Source organism: Jaculus jaculus, chromosome 2 (assembly GCF_020740685.1).
Source record: "Jaculus jaculus isolate mJacJac1 chromosome 2, mJacJac1.mat.Y.cur, whole genome shotgun sequence".
In the NCBI taxonomy this organism is placed as follows: Eukaryota; Metazoa; Chordata; class Mammalia; order Rodentia; family Dipodidae; genus Jaculus; species Jaculus jaculus.
The window spans coordinates 187,077,242-187,103,745 of NC_059103.1; the positions used below are offsets into that span (position 1 = coordinate 187,077,242).

The 26,504-nt window shown below is 38.6% G+C and overlaps 1 protein-coding gene across 1 annotated transcript in view; it reads right to left on the bottom strand.

Annotated features, from left to right (window-relative positions):
• The window catches only part of Rad21 (RAD21 cohesin complex component), a 46,974-nt gene that overhangs the window by 1,931 nt on the left and 18,539 nt on the right, over positions 1-26,504 (bottom strand). Inside the window, exons 3-13 of the mRNA XM_045144038.1 lie at positions 24,561-24,690; positions 22,170-22,269; positions 19,614-19,720; positions 18,802-19,008; positions 18,260-18,385; positions 17,785-17,907; positions 15,653-15,876; positions 12,834-12,996; positions 12,313-12,461; positions 2,151-2,300; positions 917-1,000 (exon numbers count right to left, since the gene is read on the bottom strand). Coding sequence (XP_044999973.1) covers positions 917-1,000; positions 2,151-2,300; positions 12,313-12,461; positions 12,834-12,996; positions 15,653-15,876; positions 17,785-17,907; positions 18,260-18,385; positions 18,802-19,008; positions 19,614-19,720; positions 22,170-22,269; positions 24,561-24,690 — 1,563 coding nt within the window. The remainder of the gene's footprint in view (positions 1-916; positions 1,001-2,150; positions 2,301-12,312; positions 12,462-12,833; positions 12,997-15,652; positions 15,877-17,784; positions 17,908-18,259; positions 18,386-18,801; positions 19,009-19,613; positions 19,721-22,169; positions 22,270-24,560; positions 24,691-26,504) is intronic.

Here is a 26,504-nt window from a genome sequence, read left to right on the forward strand (position 1 = left end):
CAAAGCATATTATAGTATGTCTAAGACCAAAACAGAGTCCAAGGAACCAGCAAAGCTGCTGTAATATGTATCACCGAAACAACACATTTCTATGACACTTAATGTGACCATAGCAAAAACTAGTCCCTAATTGAGTGGGGGAAAATTCCCTATGAACTGTTTCTTGAATATATTTTAGGAAACCTTGAGCAATTTGCCTGGTATTTCAGATGTTTAATTATTTTGAATCTACTATCCTAAAGACCAGGGGACAACTGACATCTGATGCCATACCATGACTCAACACATTACATTTACTCAAAAATAAGATGTGGATTGGAGAGATGGCTCAATGGTTAAGGTGCTTTCCCACAAAGCGTAAGGACTCCAGTTCAATTCCCCAACACCCATATAAAGCCACATGCACAAGATAGCGCATACATCTGGAGTTTGTTTGTGGTGGCTAGAGGCCATGGTGTGTCCATTGTCTCTTTCTGTCTCTTTGTCTCTCATAAAATAAATTTTAAAAAAGAAAAATTATCATCACAGGCGTGCTTCCCAGGACCACCATAGAAAAGTACTCTCCTAGATATGTTCTAGATTCATTCCTGGACTAGTAAGTTATAAAAATATTTAAAATAATATGATTCTGGAAAAAACTCTACAAAGGTATGTTTCTTGGTCATTTTATACATATCTTATTCTTTTTGTTTGTTTGTTTGTTTTGTTTTTTGAGGTAGGGTCTCACTCTGGCTCAGGCTGACCTGGAATTCACTATGTAGTCTCAGGGTGGCCTTGAACTCCTGATGATCCTCCTACCTCTGCCTCCCAAGTTCTGGGATTAAAGGCGTGCACTACCATGCCTGACCATATTTTATTTTTTGAGGAACAGTGACACAAGTTTCTGAGAGAGCTTCTCTCAGGTGACACGGCATACCTGCAGACCATGAAGCATCTGCTGAGTCCTCTTGTTCCACCTTCTCTCTTCTTGGTCCTGATCACCCCCCGAAGCATCTTCATCCTGAAGAGAAAACCCAGAAGCTGAGAAAATGGCTCTGTTGAAAATAACTCTTTCTAAATCTCCTCAAAGCTATTAGGTAACACTGATTATATATTTTTTTTCAAGGTACTACAGTCCAGGCTAAGCTGGGACTCTATAACCCTAGGCTGGCCTCAAACAACAGATCCTACTATCTCAGCCTCCCAAATGCTGGGATTAAGGGCATGTACCACCATGCCTGGCTGAAAATTGCAATCCTGATGCTTAAAAATATCAATGATATTTAGTATGAATTTTGACACTGTTTTTCTTAAGTAACTAAGGAACTTATACCAGTATATAACCACTATGCTATTAAGCACAATGTTGATTTCAAGTACATACAGCTGTATTATTTTACAGTACATTTCTAGGTCATCTATTATCCTGAAGACTCATACCATCATGCATCAGTACCAAAGACACTGGCTGAGAGATTAGTACTATCATGAAGACGAAACAGAAATATGAATGGTTGTTGTGAAAATGTATTCAATATATAGCCATTAGTCTGGTCAAAAAGCTCTTCCTTTTAGCTACCCAAGAAACACCTCATTTTATATGTAAAGATATAAACAAAGTATATGAGAGAATTGAGCAAATTCTAAATCACACGCCATCATCTCAATGGTCCAGAACTAAACAAGAACAAACTTTAAAAAGGACCTGGAACAGTTAAAAAGTATACTCCAGTGACAAGGAATAATTTCTAAAGCACCACTATCTTCTAAAAAGAAAAAGCCCCCCAAGCTTCAGCCAGAATGAGTTATGGCTTATCCTGTGTCCAAACCCAAATGGAAAGTATTTGGTTATTTGATTTCCAGGCCCAGAGCAGAAGTTATACAAGAGGCAGATATTAGCAATAAGAATTGACCACTGACCACAAGGTAATAAAATTTAGATGTCAAACAACAAATCTGTAAGGGCAGTTCCGTGTCTTTCAGAAGCTCTCACCAGGAACTCATGAATGTATCTGCTGTACTTCATAATGATTTATGACACTAAGAAACTAATGCTATTTGAACATCTTATATCACCGATGCTCAACATTAATGAAAATATGAGCTTGATGAAAATTTTTGTTAAACCTCAAATGGGAATTTATTATTAGGTATCATTTTAGTTTCTTTACCTCCTCTTCTTCCTCCTCTTCTTTCTCCTTCTCTTTCTCCTTCTCCTTTTCTGGCAGAAGTTCTAACTCTGGTATTAGCTGACAGATATTTGGGGGTTCTTCTGGGGGAAGTTCTACTGGTGGTATCTCCATCTGTTCCACTTGCTGAGGCTTCAAATAATAAAACACGACAATTCAAAACACACATTTTAAGGTTTATTCTTTTAAAATTCAAGTTTTAGTGTCACAAATGAAGATTCTAGATGAAAAGAAGTACTGAACTAGCATTTCCATCCTTTTCTAGGCAAAACTGATTATCATGTATGCTTTTCTTTTAACTGTAAAGTAACAACATAAAAGAAACTTTAAAAAAATTAAACCACTGTGCCCTAAAACATGTTTCATTTTATGCTTAAGAGTCACATACTAAAACCAAATCTTTAAGGGAAATTTACAAGTAGTGAGAAAAACTATAAGCATTAAAGCTTTGAAGGCAAAACCTATCTCCAGCTGTATTTTTGAAAAAAACAAAAAACAATTCACTGACTCCATGGAAAACAAAAATCTGAAGTAGCTTAGTGTTACTGCATGAAATTGCCTTGAAAGCAACATAACTGAAAATCTTAGGCTATGACTCTGAATACAAACTGTGGAACTCTTATAGAAGCAAGTAACAGTAATAAGACTGTATTTCTGGGCTCATTGTTGGTATTTCTGTACTTTTATGCATAGTATTTTTAATATTAAAAAACAAGTCTTTTCTCTGGCCTGCGTGTGTGCTATGCCCAGACTAAGGACTCCCAAACTGATCATGCTCCCTAGCCCAGGGTCCAGGATTAGATTGGTGGTCAGGCTCATTTGGGGCTGACCTCATTCCAACCCTGCATGCCTGAATCACTGGAGTATAGACCACCTGAGCTCCTCATACTCCCCAACAGACCTGCAGAGAGCATGAGGGAAGGAGAAGCCTGCTTAGTTTCCAGGGTGCCATGCTCAGACCTGCAGGTAGACAGCCACCTTACCCCCATCTGGATCAAGGCTGACTAGGCCACTCAACACAGGCTCCATATGAGCTGCTATTGTTGCATTCTCAACAAGACAAAAGGGTTATCTCAATATGAGCAGCCCCCAACACGAAACAAGTAACACAAGAAGGCAAGAAATGCCTAGTCCCACAGTGAAAGCCTCCAGTGACAGCTACTGATAGAAAACTCTGGACAAAGAATCCCAAAATGTAATTATAACAAGTATATTCAACAAACTTAAGGAGGCTATGAACAGGATGAAAGAGAAACAGCCAAAACAACTCAATAGACAGTAAATAAAGTGGAAAAGAATCAATACTTAATGGTCAGTGGACATGATCAAATGCAGGAATGAATTCCAAGAAACAATAAGAAAGTTAAATCAAGAAATGAAAATGGGGCTAGAGAGATGGCTTAGCAGTTAAGTTGTTTGCTTGCAAAGCCTAAGGACCCATGTTTGACTCTCCAGATCCCATGTTAGCCAGATGCACAAAGGTGAGGCATGTGCAAGGTCACACATGCCCACTAGGTGGCACAAGCATCTGGAGTTCAATTTCAGTGGCTGAGGCCCTGGTGTGCCGATTCTCTCCCCCCTCTCTAAAATGAAACTATAAAAATAAAGTAAAAAAAAATGAAAATAAGAGACAGAAATGCTGAAGAAAAATCTAATGAAAAACAACACAAATAACACATTTAAAAGGCTCCTAAGAAAGCTTTGCCAACAGAATAGATCATGTAGAGGACTATCAGGGCTTGAAGACAAGACAAGAGGAAATAGATAGGGTGGCCAGAATCAATGACAAGTTCAAAATAGTATGAACAAAACATAAGAGAAATGTGGGCACCTTTAAAAAAAGACCGAAGACTTGGCTCATGGGCATACAAAACGGGAAGCTACAGGCTCAGAGCAAAGAGACTATCTTCAATAAAATTAAAGAAAAATTTCCAAATGTTACAAAAGAGAGGCCCATCAGACATACGACACAACACACCTTACAGACAGGACCCTCTACAGCAAAGATTCTCCATGTCAAATTATAGTTAAAACACTAAACACAGAAAATAGAGAAAGAGTGCTAAAAGCTCCAGGACAAAAATTGCTCACTACATACAAGGGGTAAGCCCACTGGAATTACTTCTGATTTTTTAACAGAAACTTGAAAAGCTAGAAGCTTGCAATGGAGCATTTCAAATCCTGAAAGACCACGGCTGACAACCCAAACTACTATAACCAACAAAATTCTCCCCTAAGAGGCCACTGCCAAGGCTCTTGGTTTCCTACCAGGAATACATGGCAAGACCCTAATGCTGAAAACTCCACATATTGGGCTGCAAGATCACAGATAAATCCTGCTGCAGCTGAGCTGAAAACCTCTTCCATGTAGACCAGTTGACAGGAAGCTGGAAAAAGCTACACTGCATGGAGTTCAATGGGAGAAAGAGAAATCACCAGTAAAGATACTCAACAGTAGACTCTGCAAGCCAAATGAACCAATGGGTGCAATAGTGGCATGCCTGTGATGGGGGAAACCAACTGCTCTCTACCTAGAATGGAGGCCTGCTCCATAGGAGGGAATACAACATCCCTGATACTGAAAACCTACAACAGGGGCAGTCATGAGCCCTCAGGGTATATGTAATGTCTGCTGCTGTCTGGCTAAATGTATATACTATGCTCACCAAACTGCCCAGTAAGCACTTCTCTTAATGTTCCTCCCCATATCTTAATGCTACTCTCACTTTTGGTTAGAGAACCTTCTCTTATGAGATGGTAGTGACCCTGGGATGACCCAGAAGGCACCATGGTGCTGAGACGAAGTGACAGAGGAGTGCTTAGCACTAAAGTATCTCTATCTATCACACCTTCCAAGAGTCAGGGTTCACTGCAGAAGAGGCAATAGAAAGAATGTAAGAGCCAAAGGAAGGGTAGGACTCCTTTCAATGTACTCCTCCAGACACAAAATGGCCTGGATATCCATGACCTTGTAGTGCCTGATACTACTACACAAGACCATAATAGGAGGAAAAGATGATGACATCAAAATAAAAGACTGATTAAGAGGGGGAGGGGATATGATGGACAGTGGAGTTTCAAAGGCAAAAGTGGGAGGAGGGAGTGAATTACCATGGGTTATTGTCTACAATTATGGAAGCTGCCAATAAAAAAATTAATTAATATCCTCCCTAAAGAGAATGTGAAAAAAAGAAAACAAAACCCTTCTAGCCAGGCATGGTAGTGGGTGCATGCCTTTAATTCCAGCACTTAGGAGGCACAGGTAGGAGGCCACCCTAAGACTACAGTGAATTCCAGGTCAGCCTGTGCTGGAGCAGGACCCTACTTCAACAACCAACCAACCATTCCATAATAAAAGCTAGTTTTATGAACACTAAGCCAGTCCTACAGAGAATACAGGATGGAATACTTCACACTGAAGGGAATAAACATATTCAAGAGACTACAGGAAGAAAAAAATCAAAACTAGAACAGATGTGACAGGAAATGAAGATCAAGAACACATGAAACTCTACAAAGTCTTCAACTTGACAAGAGTTAAACTCACATATCTCAATTGTAACTGACCACGAATGGACTCAACTCCCAGTCAAAATACATAGGTTAATAGGCTACATGAACAAGCTGGATCCACCTATTTGCTGTCTTCATGAACTCTACCTTATCATTAAAGATTTTCACTTTAGGATGAAAAGGATGGGAAAAAAAATCTAAGCAAATGAAAACAGGAAACAGGTATGGCTATACTAATACCTGACAAAATAGATTTTAAAACAATAGAAATCAAAAAAGATTTTTAAAAAGGCCATTTAAAATTCATCAGAACAGATCAACAAGGGAATATTACAATCCTAAACATGTATATACCACAGATGCACCAAATTTTATAAAGCAAAATCTGTTAGACAGTAAATGAAAAATAAACCCAACACAGTACATGACCTTAATAGATAAATCACTTAAACAGAAAACAGACAAACAATGGAGCTAAACACCACAGATCAAATGGACTTAAAAGATGTCTATAGAAAATTCCACCCAAACTCTACAAAATATGTAATTTCTCAGAAGCTTGTGGAACCTTCCCTAAAATTGATCACATATTAGGACATAAAGAAAGTCTTCACAAATTCAGGAAAGCTGACGTGCTCTCTGTATTTTATCTGACCACAATTGAATTAAGCTAGAAATCAACAAGAGAAACAACAGAAAATATATAAACTCCTAGAGTTAGAATAACATACTACTGGAAAATGAATGGGTCACCGAAGAAATAAAAAAGGAAATTAAAAAAATTAACATTTCAATGGAGTTTCAAAGGAGAAAGTGGGGGGAGGGAGGGTAATACCATGGGATACTTTTTATAATCATGGAAGTTGTTAATAAAAAAGTAAAAATTAAAAAAAGAAAGAACATTAACATTTCAATAGATGCAGAAAAGGCCTTTGACAAATACAATATTTGCTCATGATTCAAACACTGGAAACTAAGGACAAGAGAAAGAAATAAAGGGATACAAAAACTGGAAAGGAACAAATCAAAGCAGGCTTATTTACAGATGGCATGATTCTATACTTAACTCCAAAGACTTCTCCAAAAAACTCTAGAGGTGAAAAATTGTCAGGAAAGTGGTAGGACATAAAATCAACACACAAAAATCATTAGTCCTTTGAAGAGATGGCTTAGTGGTTAAAGACATTTGCTGTTGCAGTCAGGTTTGCATTGCTGGAAGAAATCACCTGACCATGAGCAGCTTGTGGGAAAAGAGGTTTATTTTGGCTTACAGGTTCAAGGGGGAAACTTCACAATGGCAGGCAAAACGATGGCATGAGCAGAGGGTGGACATCATCCCCTGGCCACATAAGGTGGACCAAAGGAACAGCAGAACGTACCAAACACTGGCATAGGAAAATTGACTATAACACCCATGTAACACCTAAATCAAACCACCACATTCTGGCCCTGGGCCCCATAAACTGATAACCATACATGATATAAAAGGCAATGCATTCAGTCCAACTTTTAAAGTCCCCATGGTTTTTATCAATTCCAATGATGTTCAGACATCCCCATAGTGCAAGGTCTTTTAACTGATCCATAATACCAAAAAATCCCCCCCCCAACACCCATAATGGCACAGAATAAACATTCACACTGCAAAAGATGGCACTGGGCATAGCAAAGAAATACTCAACCAATACGAGATTTAAAATAACCAGGGCAAACATCAAACCCTGTAGCTCTAAGTCCAATAACTCTAGTCAGTGACAACTCTCCAAGTCTGATCATTCTAACCAGCAACAAGTCTGGAGTTCTAATTCCCCCCTCCAGCTAGGCTACTCACAGACCTGGAAAACTTCATCAGGGTTGGCAGCTCTCCTTAGCAGCCATCTTGTGGTCCTGGTATCTCTACTGGGTCTCCACTTCATTCTTATGGCTCCATGGGGGTCTCCATGCAGGCAATCAACAAACCTGCTTCACATTGCCCATGGCCATTTCCAAAACAGAAGACCATGTTGCAAACTCAATGACCCTTTTTCCTGCATTTCTTATACTCTACCAATACCAGGTAGGGTGCCAATTTCTGAATCCAGGGGGCAATATAGCAGACTTTGAAGAACAGGACACTCCTTGAGAACTCAGGCCCCTTCAAAAGAGTCTATATTCTTCCTGTTGCCCCAGGTCAGCTGGCCCAGTCTCAAAGGTTGTAATTTCTCAATTGCAGCTGAACAGGCTGAAATTCACCCAGAGATTTTTCATTTTGTGCCATATCCCTCTGCTCACACCAGTTCATTTCTACGCAAATCAACCCTGCACAACTTCTCAGGACACAGGCATAACAGCAAGCTTCCCACACAAACTGCTAGCCCAGTTCAGGCAAAGCTCTTTCTCATTCTAATAAGCCAAACCTCAGTCCATAGTTCTTACTGCATTCAGGTCTTCCAACTCTGACCAGAATAGTCCATCTAGCTATACTTAACAGCATTGCAAGGGGTCTCTTAGGCCAAGGTTTCAAATGCTTCCACGTTCCTCTTGAAAATCAGCTCCAGAAGGCCAAAACCACACAGTCAGGTGCCTAGCAGCAATCCCACTCCTAGGAACCTCTTTACTGTTGCAGTCGCATTGCTAGTAGAAATCACCCAACTAAGAGAAGCTTCTGGGAAAAGAGGTCTATTTGGTTTACAGGCTTGAGGAGAAACTCCAGGATGGCACGGGAAAATGATGGCATGAGCAGAGGGTGCACATCAGCCTCTGGCCAACATAAGGTGGACAACAGCAACAAGAGAGTGTGCCAAACACTGGCATAGAGAAACTGGCTATACAACTCATAAGTCTGGCCCCAACAATACAATGCCTCCAGGATGCATTAATCCCCAAATCTCCATCAGCTGGAAATCTAGCATTCAGGACACCTACGTTTATGGGGAACACCTGAATCAACCCACCACACTTGCAAAGCCTGACAAGACAGCTCAGGTTCAATTACCCGGAGTCATGTAAAGCTAGAAGCAGAGTGGTGCACGTGCATGGAGCATGCAGTGGAGCAAGAGGCCCTTGGTGCAGCCATTCTCTTTTTCTCTTCTCTATCCTTGCAAATAAACAATAAATAAAAAATTAAATTAAAAATAATAACTTAAAAATTAAATTAAAAAATTAAAAATAATAAATTAAAAAATCGCTAGTCCTCTATTCATATATACCAATGACAAATATACAGAAAAAAGAAATCAGGAAAGCAGTCTCTCCCATTTACAATAGACACACACACACACACACACACACACAGACACACACACAAATTAAATACCTTGGAATATCACTAATCAAGAAGGAGAAAGACCTCTACTATGAAAACATTGAACAATGAAGACAGACATGAGAAGATGAAAAGATCTCCCATGCTTATGGCTGTGAAGAATTAATATCCTGAAAAAGGCCAAGCTAAGAATAGTATAAAGATTCAATACAATCTCAGTCAAATTCCAGCAACATTTTTCACAGAAATTAAAAAATTGTGTCAAAAGTCATACAGAAGGAGCTGGAGAGATGGCACAGCTGTTAAAGGTGCTTCCTTGCAAAGCCTGCCAGCCTGGGTTCAATTCCCCAGTACCCATGTAAAGCTAGATGCACAGAGAGTGGTGCATGTGTCTTGACTTCATTTACACTGGTAGGAGGCCCTGAGGTGCCCTTTTCCTCTCTATCTCCTCCTCCCTCTCAAATAAACAAATAAGTAGAAATTTATACAGAAGCACAAAAGACCTCAGGACGGCAAAATATGTCTTCAGCAGAAGGAATACTTCCAGTAGTATTACCACACTTGATTTCAAGATATACTTCAAAGCCATAATAATAAAACCAGCATGGTACTGGCACAACAAGATATATAATAGAATAAAGATCTATGTATAAGTTCTAATAACTACAGCCATTTGATCTTTGACAAGAGGTCAAAACCACACACTAGAGAAAAGATAGCATTTTAAATAAATGGTGATGGAGAAATTGGATGACTACACGTGGAAGAATGAATCTTGTCTCTCCTCTCACTCTACAAAAGTCAACTGTACATGGATCAAGGACCTCAATGTAAAACTTCAAACTCTGAAACAACTAGAAGAAAAAGTCAGGGGAACACTCCAAGATATAGGCATAGAGGAAGACTAAGTTCATTGGGATCTCGTGGAGCTGAAATGCTATTGTACAGCTAAGTAATCCACCAACAAGGTCAATAGACAACCTACAAATTGGGAGAAAATCTTTGTCAGCTATACAGCTGACAAGTTTAGTATCTAGAATATTCAAAGAACTGGAAAAAACAAACTTAAAGAAGCCGGAGCAGGGAACTCAACAGTTTGAGCAGGAAAAATACAAATGTCTAATAAACATCTAAAAAGATGTTCAACAGAATCACTAGCCACCAAGGAAATGCAAATTAAAACTACATTGAGATTCCACATTACTATGGTCAGAAATCATCAAAAAAATTAAATGAGGGCTGGAGAGATGGCTTAGCAGTTAAGGCATTTGCCTACAAAGCCAAAGGACCCTGGTTTGATTCCCCAGGACCCACATACGCCAGATGCACAAGGGGGTACATGCGTCTGGAGTTCATTTGCAGTGGCTGGAAGCCTTGGTGCATTTTCTTTCTCTCTAATAAATAAAATTTAAAAAATTAAAAAGAAATCAAATGACAATAAATACTGGCAGGGCTGTGAGGGAAGAGGAACCCTCATCTACTGCTGGTGGGAGTGCAAACTTGTATAGCCACCTTGGAAATCAGTATGACTGGTCCTCAAAAATCTAAAAATAGATTAACATTTGATTCAGCTATACCACCCCTGGGCAAAATCCCTCTAAAGACTCTACTTTTTACTACTGATATACTTGCTCAGCCATGTGTGCTGCTGCTGTATTCATAATAGCTAGGAACTGGAATCAGCCCAGATGCCCATCAACTGATGCATAGATAATGAAGACCTAAACACAATGAAATTTTACTCAGCAGTAAGGAATAATGAAATTTGCAGGAAAACGAATGGACCTGGAAAAGAAATGATACTAAGCAAGGTTACACAAGCTCAGAACGACAAATACCACATATTCTATCTCATATGCAGATCCTGATGTGTAATACTTTGATTGGTTTGTAAGTTGTAGTAATAGTAAGCATTACTAGTATTGGCTAAAAAAAAAAAGCTGGAATGAGGCTTAGGAGAGAGGAGCAGAGAGGAATGAGAGGAAGGGAACTTGACAGCCAAGTAGAGGGACAAATTACAAGGGGTAAAAGAGTATGGGAAGGGGATTGTGTTAACAGAAGGAGATACACAAAAGTAATGATGTTGTGAATCAGTACAGTCCACGTCTTCCTCTTAGCTAGCCAATTAAGATATAACTCTCTTTTAAAAAGAATGGGGGATGGCTGGCTTAGTGGTTAAAGCATTTTCCTGCAAAGCCAAAGGACCTGGTTCGATTCCCCAGGACCCACGTTAGCCAGATGCACAAGAGGGTGGCAAGCATCTGGAGTTCATTTGCAGTGGCTGGAGGCCCTGGTGCACCCATTCTCTCTCTCTCTCTGTCAAATAAATAAACAAAAATAAAATCAAAAAAGGCTGGGAAGAGTTGGGGTGGAAATAACCTACAGGGGTGGAGAAAGCTTTACCCTAAAATCATAGGCTGCTGCTGGAAAATCCCAGTGCCACAAGCTACAGGGAGCTGTAGTGATTACTGATAATCCCTCTGACCAGAGCCCTTAGGGGAATAAGGACAGGGGAGAAGGAACATTTGTAATATGTTCATATTATAAAGTTTTCTGTAAAAATAAATAAACAAACATATAGAAAGTCTTTAAGAAATCACTGGGCGTACTAGTCACCTATACTACCTGTTCCTACTTCTGAGCTCATAATGACAACTTTTTACTCCTAGAGGGCACAGGTTGTCAGAGTTTTCCTTTGCCATTATCTCTTGCCAAAGACTGACTAGCGGTCCAATGTCACCAAAAAGCCTCCTTTTTTCTTCAAATCAACTTATTGCATACACTTAAAATTGGGCCAGGCATGGTGGCACACACCTTTAATCCCAGCACTTGGGAGGCAGAGGTAGGAGGACTGTGGTGAGTTTGAGGCCAGCCTAAGGATACAGAGTGAATTCAAGGTCAGCCTGTGCTAGGGTTGAGACCCTACCTCAACAAAACAAAACAAAACAAAACAAAACAAAACAAACAAATAAAAATACTGAAAGCACCAAATCAGACCCTACTACTTCACTTACTCTTATTTTCCCTCTTCTAGCTGTACTTAACAGCCTAAGTATGAATAAAGTAGTTTGTAGCTGTTTCACTATTTGTAAGATATTTAAGTTTATACTGAGTACTCAAAAGCTCCTCGACATTCTTGGTAATGAATAAACTGTAACCAAGTTCATGAGTTCCATATTAGCTAACACTGCTCATTTTGGATCATTCTGAAGCAAGGCTATCCAGAGTCAGGAAGTTAAACATCCTCCCCAACATAAAGTACACTGTGCTCCTATCTCCAGCATGGTAAATACCCTCTCATTTCCTGCCTCAACAAAACACTTCAAAAGGACTCCTTAAATACCACTTGCTACCAACTGTATGTGTATTTCCCAATGTTTTCCTTACAGGTATCACAGGCTCTGGGTCAATTTGTCCAGCTTTTCGCTTAACACCCTGAGGTGGTGGAGGGGGCATGGCAGACTCATCCAGATTTGTTCTACTGGCTTCCATCACTGACTCCTGGAGGCGGCTTGGCTCCTCCAAAATGGGCTCATCTGTAATTATAATATGAGAAGATTTCATTTTTAACAGTGTTTTAGCCTAAAACTAGTACGACACAGACATAGTTACATTCCTTAATAAAGAAGGCCAGGTAAGATTTTACATCTACAAAGATTACTCAACTTACAAAACTGTAAGTAAAAGGGCAGGGGAAGATGACTACAAACATTAGGTTCCATTCCCAGCCTAAAGCCAGCCAATCCTTGGCTCTGAAGAAAAGGTTCAAATCTCATAAGGTAAGCAGATTCAATGTATCTCCCTCTCTAAAACCTTGACTGTTCACCCCTCATGTCTGCTCTTTGGCAGTACAAAGGCAAACTTTAAGGCAAATTGATTCAAGTTTCAACTATCCCAAGAGAACAGACCGATAACATCACGCTGCTGCTGCGGTTGCGGCTGCTGTTCCTCTCTAGGAACCTCAGGATTTTCAAATTCTTTGAGGAATTCATCCAAGTTATCTGCTTCTCCGCCTTTCCTCCTTTTCCTAAGGTCTTCTGGTACTAGTGGTGTAAGACAGCGTGTAAAGAGCTACCAAAAACAAACAAACAAGGAAAATATCAGCTGTAAAATCATGTTAACTGAAAACCCACTAGTATTTTAAAAAATATTTATTTAGTAGAGAAAGAACAAGAGAGAGCATGGGTATGCCAGAGTCTCTAGCTACTATAAACAAGCTATAGACCCATGGGCCACCATGTGCATCTGGGCTTATATGGGTTCTGGGAAACTGAACCTGGCTCCTTAGGTTTGTAGGCAAGTGCCTTAACTGCTAAGATATCTCTCTAGGCCCCCACTAAAATTTTTATTTTTATTAAGTTAATGGTTTAAAATAGTTTAATTTGCATATAGTATATAATTAGGTATTCTGACCTAATGTTATATCAAACTCACATATCGTTTCATCTTAAGAGGACTTAAAATATAAGTGCTCACATGGTTTTACATTCTACTTCACTTAATAGCATATGGTAACCTTAACATCATTTTTTTTTTTTTTCTCCCAAGGTAGGGTCTCATTCTACCTCAGGCTGACCTGGAAGTCATTATGTAGTCTCGGGGTAGCCTTGAACTCATGGCAACCCTACCTCCCAGTGTGCTGGGATTAAAGGTGTGCACCACTATGCCTGGCTACAACAAAATTTTTTTTTCAAGGTAGGGTCTCACTCTAGCTCTGGCTGATCTAGAATTAACTCTGCATTCTCAGGGTGGCCTTGAACTCACAGCAATCCTCCTACCTCTGCCTCCTGCATGCTGGGATTAAAGGCGTAAATCACCATGCCTGGCTTCATCAAAATACTTTTAATGGTTATGTAACATTCCCATGTGTGTGCACATGTGACTCTAACATATCTCATTGTTGCTTTACTTTTTAGTATTTTAAGTTTCTCATGTTTTAAACTTTAAATGGCAATATAATCAAATGAATATTCTAATGTTTCTTTCTTTTCTTTTTTTTTGCTTTTTTGAGGTAGGGTCTCACTCTAGCTCAGGCTAATTTGGAATTCACTATGGAGTCTCAGGGTGGCATTGAACTCATGGTGATCCTCCTACTTCTGCCTCCCAAGTGCTAGGACTAAAGGTGTGTGCCACCACACCTAGCTGCATATTCTGATATTTCTAATGAGTCTACTGAGTCCAAGAATACAGAACACTTTACATATATGTATATATATACACACATTGTTTATTATAAAATGTAAGAGCTTTAAGGACTTCAAGGACCTTATTATAAAGTGCTACCAATAAAAAGCAGTCCCACCACAAGTCTATTGCTGGGTAGTACTTTGGATCATAGTAAAAAAAAAAAAAATCAGTTGTTTTTCTGCACATTTCAGCTTAAAACAGAGGAACAGCCTGCATGGTTTCATGCAAAAGACACCTCTGAAACTTGTTTGCCATATTTGGAACCAAAATGAGCAGAAAATAAAATTCTCATAAAGCCAAAATGCAATGGAGGGCAAAAATAAAGCTACCCTATGATTTAGGCAGAAATACCTAAGCTGATCTGAAGTACAGACCATATCAAGATAATGAAAGTACTATTAAAAATATTAGTTTAAAAATACTGGTAAAATTCACTTTACATTTTCTGTAAGAAAAATATCACTACTATTTCAGGGAAAGGTATTATGGTCATTATACTGTTATTTTTTTGTGATTATCTCTGTTTAAATATTTTGAGAGAGAGAAAAAGGGAGGGAAGGAAGGAGGGAGAGAATGGGCCTCTAGCCACTGCAAAAGAACTCCAGACACATGTGCAACCTTGTGTATCTGGTTTATGTGGGTACTGAGGAATCGAACCTGGGTCCGCAGGCTTTGCAGGCAAGTGGCATAAGTGCTAAGCCATCTTTCCATCCCAGATTGTCTCTTAAATAAAATATTCATTTTCTCTTCTTGCCTGTACATATGTATGTATGTACGTATGTGTGTGTATATATATACACACACATACGTACATACATACATGCCTATATATATATACATACATACATACATATATATATATATATATATATATATATATATATATATATACACACACACACACACAAATAAATAAAACAAAGAACTTGGTAATGTACACTTTGGACTGAAATTACATCCAATAGAGCAATGCCAATTGAACAAAAGCTATGAACAGCAACACTTCCCCTCCAACTTGCTCCCAGTTGTCAGGACTTATCACCAAGACAAGCAGGTAGACTGGGGACAAGGCCTGGGTGGAGCTTGATCTCTGGAAGGACCCCAGTCAGAGAGTGACTGGAAAGTTTCCTTGGATGCCCTAGCAATACATGACAAAGGCCCAGAATCATGGGGCCAGCTAGCTGTCCAGGTGATTCTTGGGGCATCAATGCACACAATGGGATGCTGATAGGTGTACATGATTTAAAGGGAGAAAAAAAGGACTGGGGAGGTGTCTCAGTGGCTAAAGGAACATTCTGGAGAAGCCTGTGGCCCAGGTTTGATTCCCCAGTATCCAAGTATAAAGTCAGACACACAAAGTAGTATATGTGTCTAAAGGTATATTCATTCATCTATTCTCTCTCTCTCAAATTAAAAAGAGAAAAAAGGGCCACTTAGTTGAAAAATATTTGATCAAAAATGATTTAAGCAAAAGTGTCAAAAATTTATCTTTTTGAAAGGCCAAAATGCATATAAAATAGACAATGCTGCACACTGTTACCTTCAGTAGTCTGTTATTCCACAGAGGCTGGGCAGGCAAGGAGAAAAGCTTCTCCACTCCCCCTGTCTCTTTCCACATCATCAATTTCTTGGTGGGGGGTGCGAGATCCAAAGTGGTAACAATATCAGAATAGTCACTAAGTTGGGCTCTGATTGTCTTGCTATCCAGCTCTTTAACGCTATCAACAATCAGCTTCCTCTTCCTCTTGGCTTTTGTTTCCTTGACTAGAGTAAAAGAAGGTAAAATGATCTTAAGAGGGAGCATGGAACATTCTCCTATTAGACTTGGCCAGATGGTATCTTTCGCCTTTCTACACACACAGACACTGGCAGAAAGTTAATCCTATGAAGGAAGAATGTTTCATCTGATTTTTCTAAGCACTATTTAGAAGAGAGATAGTTTAATAGAAATTTGATGAATGACTAAGTATACAGACTTTCACCAGAAGATGTAGAAAATAATTCAAGGGCCAGTACATTTTAGACCACATTAATTACACCGCTTTATACTGCAAGCACGACACATGTGACACTTTGTTCAGAGCTGAGCTGAAATGCCTTAACAGTATGACCATGAAAAAAAGTTAACTCTGCCCTGCTTATTTTTTGTTTGAAATAGGACCAGCTACTTATAAGGGCTATAAAATACTCAGTATGTGTCTGGCACAGACTGTGTTGCCATAAATGGCTAAGCACTACCACTTCTACTGGAGAAATTGTAATTCATAAATGGCAGGTGTAGGAGCAACATGATAAAGAGCACAATCCCAAGTAGCAACAAGGTGCCCCGGAATACCATCCTAGTGTTTCCCTGTACTTGTTTCTGACCCATGCAATGTGTAAAGCAGGAGTCATTCCCTCAAATTGTAATGAAACATCTAGGACTAAATTCCTCAAAATCTCACCACACCATGGTATACCTTGTATTTTTATAATAAAGCATTTAATAAAGACAGTCTCCTACCCCTGTCCTGCAGCTACTGAATGTCTTTACCCAAAAGTAAACCATCAGATTTCCACAATACTATTCTATAGTTTTCTATAATGTTACTGACTTATTAATCTATGTTTCCTTAGTCATTTAAGTTCCATGACTACATGCGCACACACATTCACACACCACTTTAGAACCTCAATAGGCCAAGTCACACTAAGCATTCTTTAAAGCTCATAAGACCATGTAAAGATTATTCTCCCTAGGAAACTGATCATTGTCCACCTGAAAATAAGATACCTTCTACCTATCGTAAATTTTCATTTTCTCAGAAAATAGTTATCCAATCAAACAGTAGGTTTGCTATAAGCACTATTTTTAATGATTACTGATTTTAATAGCTGATACTTCATATTTTTATTTTTAATTTATTTACTTGCAAGCAAATAAGGAACAAGGGAGAAGAGAGACAAGGTGTGTGGAGGGGTAGGGGGGCAGGGAAGGAGAAAATAGGCATGCCAGGGCCTCTAGCTGCTGCTAACAAACTTCAGATGCATGTACCACTTTATGCATCTAGCTTTATATGGATACTAGGGAATCAAACCCAGGTTGTTAAGTTTTGCAGGCAAACCCCTTAACCACTGACACATCTCTCCAGCCCTTTAGGTTCTTTTTAAAAGATATTTTTATTTACTAATTTGCAAGTGGTGGAGAGAAAGGGTAGGTGGGGGGAAATGAATGGGCACACCAGGGGGCTCTAGCCACTTTGTGCATCCGGCTTTATGTGGGTATTGGGGCAACAAACCTGGGTTGTTGGTTTGAACCATCTCTCCAGCCCCTAATTTTAGTTGTTTTTTTCAGATTATAAACCAACTGTTCAGAATCTAAACATTAAAGGATTAGCTAATCTTGTACGGTATTGTAAAATGCCCTGCAATGTTTACTAAGGGCTTCACAAGTGAGCTAGGAACTACAAAGGAATAGCAGGCACAGCAACAGAAAACCGAATTCTATACATCTACCTTATCTACAGCAACCTGCATGGGTATTCTGTCAGATACTCAAACTGACTGGATAGTGTGACAGATGACGGACAGAACAAAGCAGTAGCTTAGTTATCCTCTATAACAGGAGACCAGTGGAATGACAAGAACTGAAACCCCATGTTCTACACATTGTGAACCCAAGGATTTGCTTACCAGTTATGTCAATGGGCTCCAAAGCAAATGCTTCTTCCTCATTTGGAACAAGTGTTGTCTGATCAGTCATAGTTGGCATGGGCTCAACAGGATCCACCGAGTCAGGGCTATCAGGGCCCCCCACTGTCAAAACAAACACGGTCACTGTAAGCTTACGTACATCATGTATACCCTACAAATGGAACAAGAAATCCTTCTTAGAAGCCTAAAGAAACTCTACTAGAACTAAGAAAAAACTACTTTCCTATTTACCAGGTATACCCTCACCACCCCCACTGAGAGTTCAGCTCAAATGTATAAAGAATTAGGTTAAAGAAACAGGTTAACCATGCTAACAGAAATGAGAATTAGCACTCATGATAGTTAAGGACATTTCAGTTCACTGAAACACAGAATGCTTTTGTCCATGTCTACCACATGAGGTGCCTTCTGGATGCCACATAATCATCCCAGACCACGGCAACAGCAAGCTTACTTGACACGTTATCATCCTCGTCCATGTCGTCATGTGCAGGCTGCTCTGGCAACATCACCCCCGCCTCAGATAGGGCAGGTGGGTCATCAAAGATACCACCATCATTATTACTTATGAGTTTGTCATCTGAAATAGGAAATATAATTCAGCTAAATCTTGAAAAAGAAGAGTTAAAAGTAGCAATTATGTTAAGGTAGAGTAAATTTAAACCTGTGTTCAATTTGTATCTGTTTCTCTCCAAGTCAGTTTATAACAGTTTATACAAGCACAATATGCTTAGTATCTGCTCACCATTTACATGTCTACTTAGTTCTATCTATTTAAAAATATATCTGCTTAACAACCATCAACTATAAATGCATAGCACCTACAAGAACTAGTAAAATTTATAAGTCTGACATGACTTTACAAAGTTCAAAACAAAAAACTTTGGTGAGCCAACTATCACAATTCACATGGTCCCAGATAGCTGCTCAAGACTTAGCATTACCAATAACCCACAGCACATCTAAGTATAGGAATTTTAACAAATAACTACCCACCTAGTATTCCACCATCGTTTCCCTCTCCAAAATTATCATCCTTATATTGGTCTTCATATTCTAAGTGGTTAATTTTTTCATTCAGATTGCTGGTACTTTGCTCAGGCTCTAAGAGGAGGTTGGAAGCACTAGTGCTTACTAACATGTCATCATCCTCAAAAGCACTGCCTTCTCTCATTATTTCACGATCATCCATTCCAAAGTCACCTAAACAAAAAAATTTGTAAGTCATTAGTTGAGAAAAGTTAGAATGCTAGTTACAAAAGCCAATTGTTAATAATGACAGAATTTGCTTACTATAGTCTTATTTATCTTCAAATATTAAATTATCTAGCTTAAACTGTGTACTGGAAAATGACTAACAAAACTCATACTCAAATCCTAACACAGCTTACTATGTTAGGTAGATCTAAATACACACACTAGGAACATTAGCATTCAGACTTCAACTCTTTTATAATCTGCTATTATTATCCCAAAGGAAATGGAACTACCAATTTTGAATATAAACAAAGCCCAGATCCAGAATGTTTAGTTTAAAAGTAAGCATTACTACAACATTGGGACTTTTCACTCAAATCAAAATATGGGTTTGATCACTGTGCATGGAGAACAGGAACAGCAATAAATGAAGTCTAAATCTGATGCATTCAGGGAAATGACATGACAGCGAGGCAAATTCTTGATGAAAATTAGATATACTTTTTTCCCCTGCCAACACAAGAGGAATTTCAAGGCTACGTTTTATTTTAAATTGCTAGCGCTTGCAAGCTGTAATTGTATTATAACTATGGCCAGTATTTCTTTTTTACCAAAATCATTTTCTTGTAGGATACTGATGTTCCCAACTTCTTCTCTCATAGTAATCTCTTCCACTCTGCTCTGGTTCAGGCTGAACTGCTGGGCCACATCGATGTCACTTTAAAAGCAATTCAAATACATTTTATTACAGCTCATGGCAAATTCACAAGGGAGAATATGCCTATTTTTCCATCACATGAACCCATCACCTTTTTTTGTTTGTTTGTTTTGTTTTTCGAGGTAGGGTCTCACTCTGACCCAGGCTGACCTGGAATTAACTCTGTAATCTCAGAGTGGCCTCGAACTCATGGTGATCCTCCTACCTCTGCCTCCCGAGTGATGGGATTAAAGGCGTGCACCACCATGCCTGGCCCCATCATCTTTTCAAGTCTAATACTTCATTCAACAAATCTAAAAACAATCATTATTAGATGATGTGCAAGTTAATTTTAGAATTCTTAATGATGACCAAGCAATATAACACCTTAAAAAACACTGCCTAAGACCAAATTTCCTGTAGAGAAAAAATTAAGTTCCCTAGTTTCCTTGAGTCTTAATTTATCTACCTAACATATAAGAACCACCTCTCAGGGCTCAAAAATATTCTTAAGTATATACTGTTACACACCAATGTGAAATACTATTGGAATCCAAAATATAAACACTTCTTAACAAATGACCAATTATATTTAGCAAATAAAAGATAAAGGAAAAAATAAAAAAGAGATGAAGAACAATAAAACTCCTAAAAGACTTATGGTTAGGGGACCTATCAGCTCAATGCAATCTACAGACTTTATGTAGCAGTTAACCAAAGAGGAAAATAAACCAACACATCCATCAAACCCAGAAGAAAAAGTGTTATGTGTCAACTGGGGACATTTAAATGCTGAGTAAGTGTATTAGAAGATGATGGACATTTTTAAAGAATGATGTTATTGTGCTATGTTTTAAAAACTCATTGCCTCTGAAGAGAAGAAAGTATTCAGATGGAAGTCCATCTGCTGTTAAATCTCAAACAGGCCAGTAGGGAATGGAAGGTGAGCTGGAAAAACAGGGATAAAAAAACCCTGACGATACATTGATAAAGAGGCTGAATAACTAATAGGAAGTTCATAATACTAATCTCCTTAAAGAAAGTGGGAAAAAGTAAAAATGCCATATGGTTCCTGGCAATGTTTCACACCATATTAAGGGTAGGTTAAAAAAAATTACTCTGAAGCCGGGCGTGGTGGCACACACCTTTAATCCCAGCACTCGGGAGGCAGAAGTAGGAGTATCACCAAGAGTTCGAGGCCACCCTGAGACTCCATAGTGAATTCCAGGTCAGCCTGGACCAGAGAGAGACCCTACCTCGAAAAACCAAAAAAATAAATAAATAAATAAATAAATAAATAAATAAATAAATAAATAAATTACTCTGGGGGCTGGAGAAAGAGATCGGTCAAGGTACTTCTTGCCTGCAAAGCCTAATGACCCAGGTTTGATTCCCCAGTACCCATGTAAAGCCAGACAGACAAAGCAGCACATGCATCTGGAGTCTGTTTGCAGCAACTAGAGGTCCTAGAGTACCTATTCTCTCTGACTCTCCTCTGTCTACTTGCAAATAAGTAATTTAAAAAACCCAGATAATTCTGACTAGGAGATCATAGAAAAAATTGGGTTGGAGAGATTGCTTAGTGGTTAAGGCATCTGCCTGCAAAACCTGAAGATCCAGGTTTGATTCCCTAATACCCATGTATACCAGATGCACAAGGTGGCACATGAATCTGGAGTTTGGTTGCAGTGGCTACAGGCCCTGGCATGCCCATTCTCTATCTGCCCCTCTCCCTTTCACATAAATCAGAAAAAACATGTTAAGTAAGTGGGGCTTTGGATGTAGAGAGTTGTTTATTAATTGTGCAACTCAATTATTTAGGAATGCATAGTCACATCACAGTGTAATAGGAAGACAGCATAAAACAGTACTCTACTTGAGGTCATCTCCATATAACTTTTTCCTCTTAGTGTATGTTGAAGCAATAACACTTTCTTTCTCTTCATAGGATAAGCCACCATAGATAGATAGATAGACAGACAGACAGACAGACAGACAGACAGACAGACAGACAGAGATAAGATATATGAACTGCAGTTGAATACAGTTTGGCTAAGAACATAATCAGTGAGACAGACAGACACACACACACACACACACACATACACACATGAAAACATCTTGAAGCAACAATTCAAATTTATCAATATCATTATAAAGAACAAATCTAAACTTTTCAGGTTATATAAGTATGGCCTAGTTATACCAAAATTCTGGACTGGTAGCTGGGTTAAAAGTTGACATACCCATGATCTTCTAGCAGAGAAAAAACACTTTCTAGTTTATACACCTCATATTTATATACTATCCTAAGCAAAAACAAACCTTTTAGGCAGATATTAGCTCAGTGTTAAACGTTCGAGAAGAAAGAATACACTTGGAAGCCAGTAATAATATTTTTTGTAAACCAAGTCAATACTTTAAAAGAGGAGAGGTAGAGGAAAAAGGAGAGAGGAACAGACAGACATACTCTAAGTCTGGCAGCGGCTGATCAAAATCGTGAAATTCTTCAGGTAAAGTAATGGCATTATAGGCTGCTTCCCGATTTTCCTCAGGCAGGTCAACAACACCTGTAATAAAAACATTAAGCTTAAAGGCCCAGCTATACCACAGACTGTATGTGAATCAGAGAGGTGAAGATCAACTTCCCAAGGTTATAATCTAGAAAAGTTGTAGGTACAGAGAATTCTGAAACACATGTATTTCTTGTCTACTTTCATGCTGCCATAGGCCATACTACTTGCTTTATAGAATGTCAAAGCACTGATTATAGAGGAAGCTGATAAGTCTTTGAAAGGACATGCTACATGTGGGCTGGAAAGATGGCTTAGTAGTTAAGGCATTTGCCTACAAAACCAAAGGACCCAGGTTCAATTCCCAAGGACCAATGTATACCAGATGTAGAAGGTGGCACATACATCTGGAGTTGATTTTCAATGGGTGAAGACCCTGGCACACCTACTCTTTCTCTCAAAAATAAATTTAAAAGACATGCCAAAAAAATAAAGACCACTGCCAGTTCTTTAACATAAATTTATCAGGGGAAATAAGAATAGCTGCAAAGGAATATACTAAATGTTTAAAGGGGATGGTTATTTTAAAGAGAAGGAATACACAAACTTAGCTATGTAGGCTTGAAATTTTTCATAATGGCATTTGAAAATAAAATGAATGGTATAAGGAAGAAAAACTGCTATCTATAATGAATACATCTCAAAAGGCAAAATAGAAAGTATAGTATTTAAACAAAGCACCAATATTAATGTGTGCACATATGTTAGTGACCACTCAAACATCAGTCTCTGACTAAATACCTTTAAAAAAATAAAACCTGCCGGGCATGGTGGTGCACACCTTTAATCCCAGCACTCGGGAGGCAGAGGTAGCAGGATCACAGTGAGTTCGAGGCCACCCTGAGACTACACAGTGAATTCCAGGTCAGCATGGACCAGAGTGAGACCCTACCTCAGATAAAACAACCAAACAAAAAACTTAAGGGGCTGGAGAGATGGCCCAGTAGATAAAGGCACTTGCCAGCAAAACCTAATGACCGGGGTTCAATTCTCCAGTATCCACGTAAAACCAGATACAAAAAATGGCACATGCAGCTGGAATTTGTTTGCAGTGGCTAGAAGCCCTGGCACACCCATTCTTTCTCTCTCTGTTTCTATTTGCAAATAATACTTGCCTTCTAAACATAAGGAACTGAGTTTGATCCCCAGTATCCAAGTAAAGAAAAAGCTGGTTGTAGACTGGAGAGATGGCTTACAGGTTAAGAAGCCTAAGGACCCAGATTCAATTCCCAGTGCCCATATAAGTCAGAGGCACAAGGTGGTAGATACAATGCCTCTAGAGTTCGTTTGCAGTGGCTAGAAGCCCTGGTGTGCCCAAACTCTCTGTATCTGCCTCTTTCAACTATATAAATATATATATATATTAAAGCTGAGTTTGGTGTGTTCTCTCTCTCTCTCTCTCTCTCTCTCTCTCTTCTAATCCTACTTCTGGGGAAGCCAAGACAGGTGGATTCCTGCAGCTCACTGGACAGTTAGTATAGCTTAAGTGGTTGAGGTCTATGCCAGTAAGGGATTCTGTCTCAAAAAAGGTGGGCAACACATGGAAATGATAACCAAGTTTGTCCTCTGGCCTCCACACAGACATGCATACATGGGTACTTGCATACAAACATACCCATCCACATATAAATAAATAAATAAATAAAACTGTTAGCATATAACCTAAATAAAAATTATTATGGAAGGCACCTCTCCTATACATTCAGATTATTTTAAATAGATTAAAAATTCACCACTGCTTTATAACAATTACAGAATATGTGAATTTAGATAAATACCCCAGTTGTTAGCTATTTACTTAGATTAGATTTGTTGGTAAAATCAAATTCTAGAAACAATAATCCAAACCAAAATAATAGTAATAAAAATGTACAAAGAACATTTAAATGTCTCAAAAATGAATTTGACTTTAGGAATACATTAAAATTAGTCAGAAAAAAATCTTAAAGATTATATTTTGAAGCCATCTTTTAAAATTCATAACTATTAGCTTTTTTTGAAGCAGGGTCTTACTCTAGCCTGGGCTGACCTGGAACTCACTATGTAGTCTCAGGGTGGCCTCCAACTCATGGCGATCCTTCTGTTTCTGCCTCGGAGTGCTGGGATTAAAGGCGTATGCCACCATGCCCAGCTAACTACTAGTTTCTAATCTTTCTCTGATTACTCAATTCTATGTAAGTTGTTGAAAATAAGGGTAAAATAATAAAGAGATTCAAGTTATAGTTTTTCTTTGAAGGGGTCCTTACGTTGCAATGAAAATAAAACAAATACCAAAAGTATGACAATACCTGGTCGAAAAGCCATCTTTATCTTAATGAATGCTTCATTACAGTCTGCAAGAAGATATTTGGCTTTCCTGTGATAGATTCGAACTACTCCCAGTAAGAGATGTCCTGATGTTCGCAGTGCCATTTTGACCTTTAAGTAAAGCATTAATATTAATATAATTTTGTAATTATAAGGTTTTACGTAATTGCACTTCAAAGCTTATATCTTGTGTTATTTATATGGAGTTTTCACTTTTTCTTGTATCTTTTCTTATTTAGAATTGGTCCGTGAACATTTATACCTGCCTTCACTTGTAAATTGCTCGAGAACTCCTACGACAGACTGAGTAGTGATCCATGATTCTTAGACATAAAAGTAGCTATGATTCTGGAAGCAGATCATCCATGTTCCAAGTCATTAGCATACTAACAAGAATGTGAACTGTCAGAAGCAAATGGTCCAGACCTTAAAGCCTTGTCTGTTAAGGCTTGTTATAGAGTGGGCATGCTACCATACTTCAGCCAATTGAGAAATAAGGGTAAATTGCCAGATAATTTCCAAAAAAGATTTTCAAAATACAATAATGCCTTTGTCTCCCCGTATCTTCTTCCCTTTCCTGCTTTGTAAGGACAAGGCTTGGAGCTGCTTATGCCACACTGTCACCATGACCATGGAAGAGAACAAAGAGCCAACAAACAGAATGGTGAATCTTTGGGAGATCTTTGAGTTGCTGAACTAATTCTCGATGTTTTCAAATTTCTTTTAAGTAAACACTTTTCCTTATTGTTTAAGCACTGTTCATTTCTCTGTATTACTTGATTGGAAGAAATACTAACAACATAAACAGAAATATTCAAAGATCTGGCTATAAGAAAAATTTAGTGAAAGAAAATGAAAATATTAAGTCAGACCTTTCCAGAGTTTCTCCAAATCATAATATAAACCTTATCAAGTTCCAAGGAAACAAAATTATTGAACAAATGCTAAAAATGAAATATGGACTTTTTTTTGGTTTTTCTAAGGTAGGTCTCACTCTAGCCCAGGCTGACCTGGAATTCACTAAGGAGTCTCAGGGTGGCTCGAACTCACGGCGATCCTCCTACCTCTGCCTCCCGAGTGTTGGGATTAAAGGTGTACGCCACCACGCCCGGCTAAAATATGGACATTTTATTCACAGCATACATATATAACTTAAAAATATACTTTGTGTCTTTATATTACCCTATTTCCAACCCTTTGAATTTGTATTTATGCTCATTTTTAGATGATTTACAGCATGAAGTCTGCTGTCATAAACTTTAAGTTCCCAAAATTAAAAAAAAAAAAATCTTGTGATCAAATCCAGGATATGAAAAGTAATTTCCAATTAATATACTGTTTCTAATGAGAAAGCTACTTACACACAAACTTAAAACATTTAAAGCTATCATATACTGCACTGACACTCAAGAAGACACAATCACTAGCATCTTCCAAAAACATAGTGGTTGTGTTTCTTGTGGAAAACAGTTTGGTTTAGTGGGCAAAAAGGGCTTTGACATCTGTGCTTTCACACGAATAATGTAAGCATAATAAAGACAACAGAATGTATCTTCTGGGGAAAGCTCTGTAAAGGGCACCTGTAGTTGGCTCTTCTAAGGGGAAGAGGAGGAGAAAAGATCATAAGCTTACAGTTACAATTGAGATACAAGTCTGATCCTTTGTCTCAACAACTAAACCATTTCCTCACAAGAAATGTACATCAAAGCAAATAACAAGTGTATTTTGAGGTCAGTTCAGTATCTTAACATCACAGCACAATAAAAAGCAACTGAATAAAACCCACACAGAAATGGTTTGAAAATTTTAAGTGATTAATTCACTCTCTCCATACTTCTTACTATCATGTCCATCCTGCTGAACTATGTGCTTGGAGCTATTAGTGCAGCTCACCTGGTGCCAACTGCCTCCCACTTCTCTAGAGC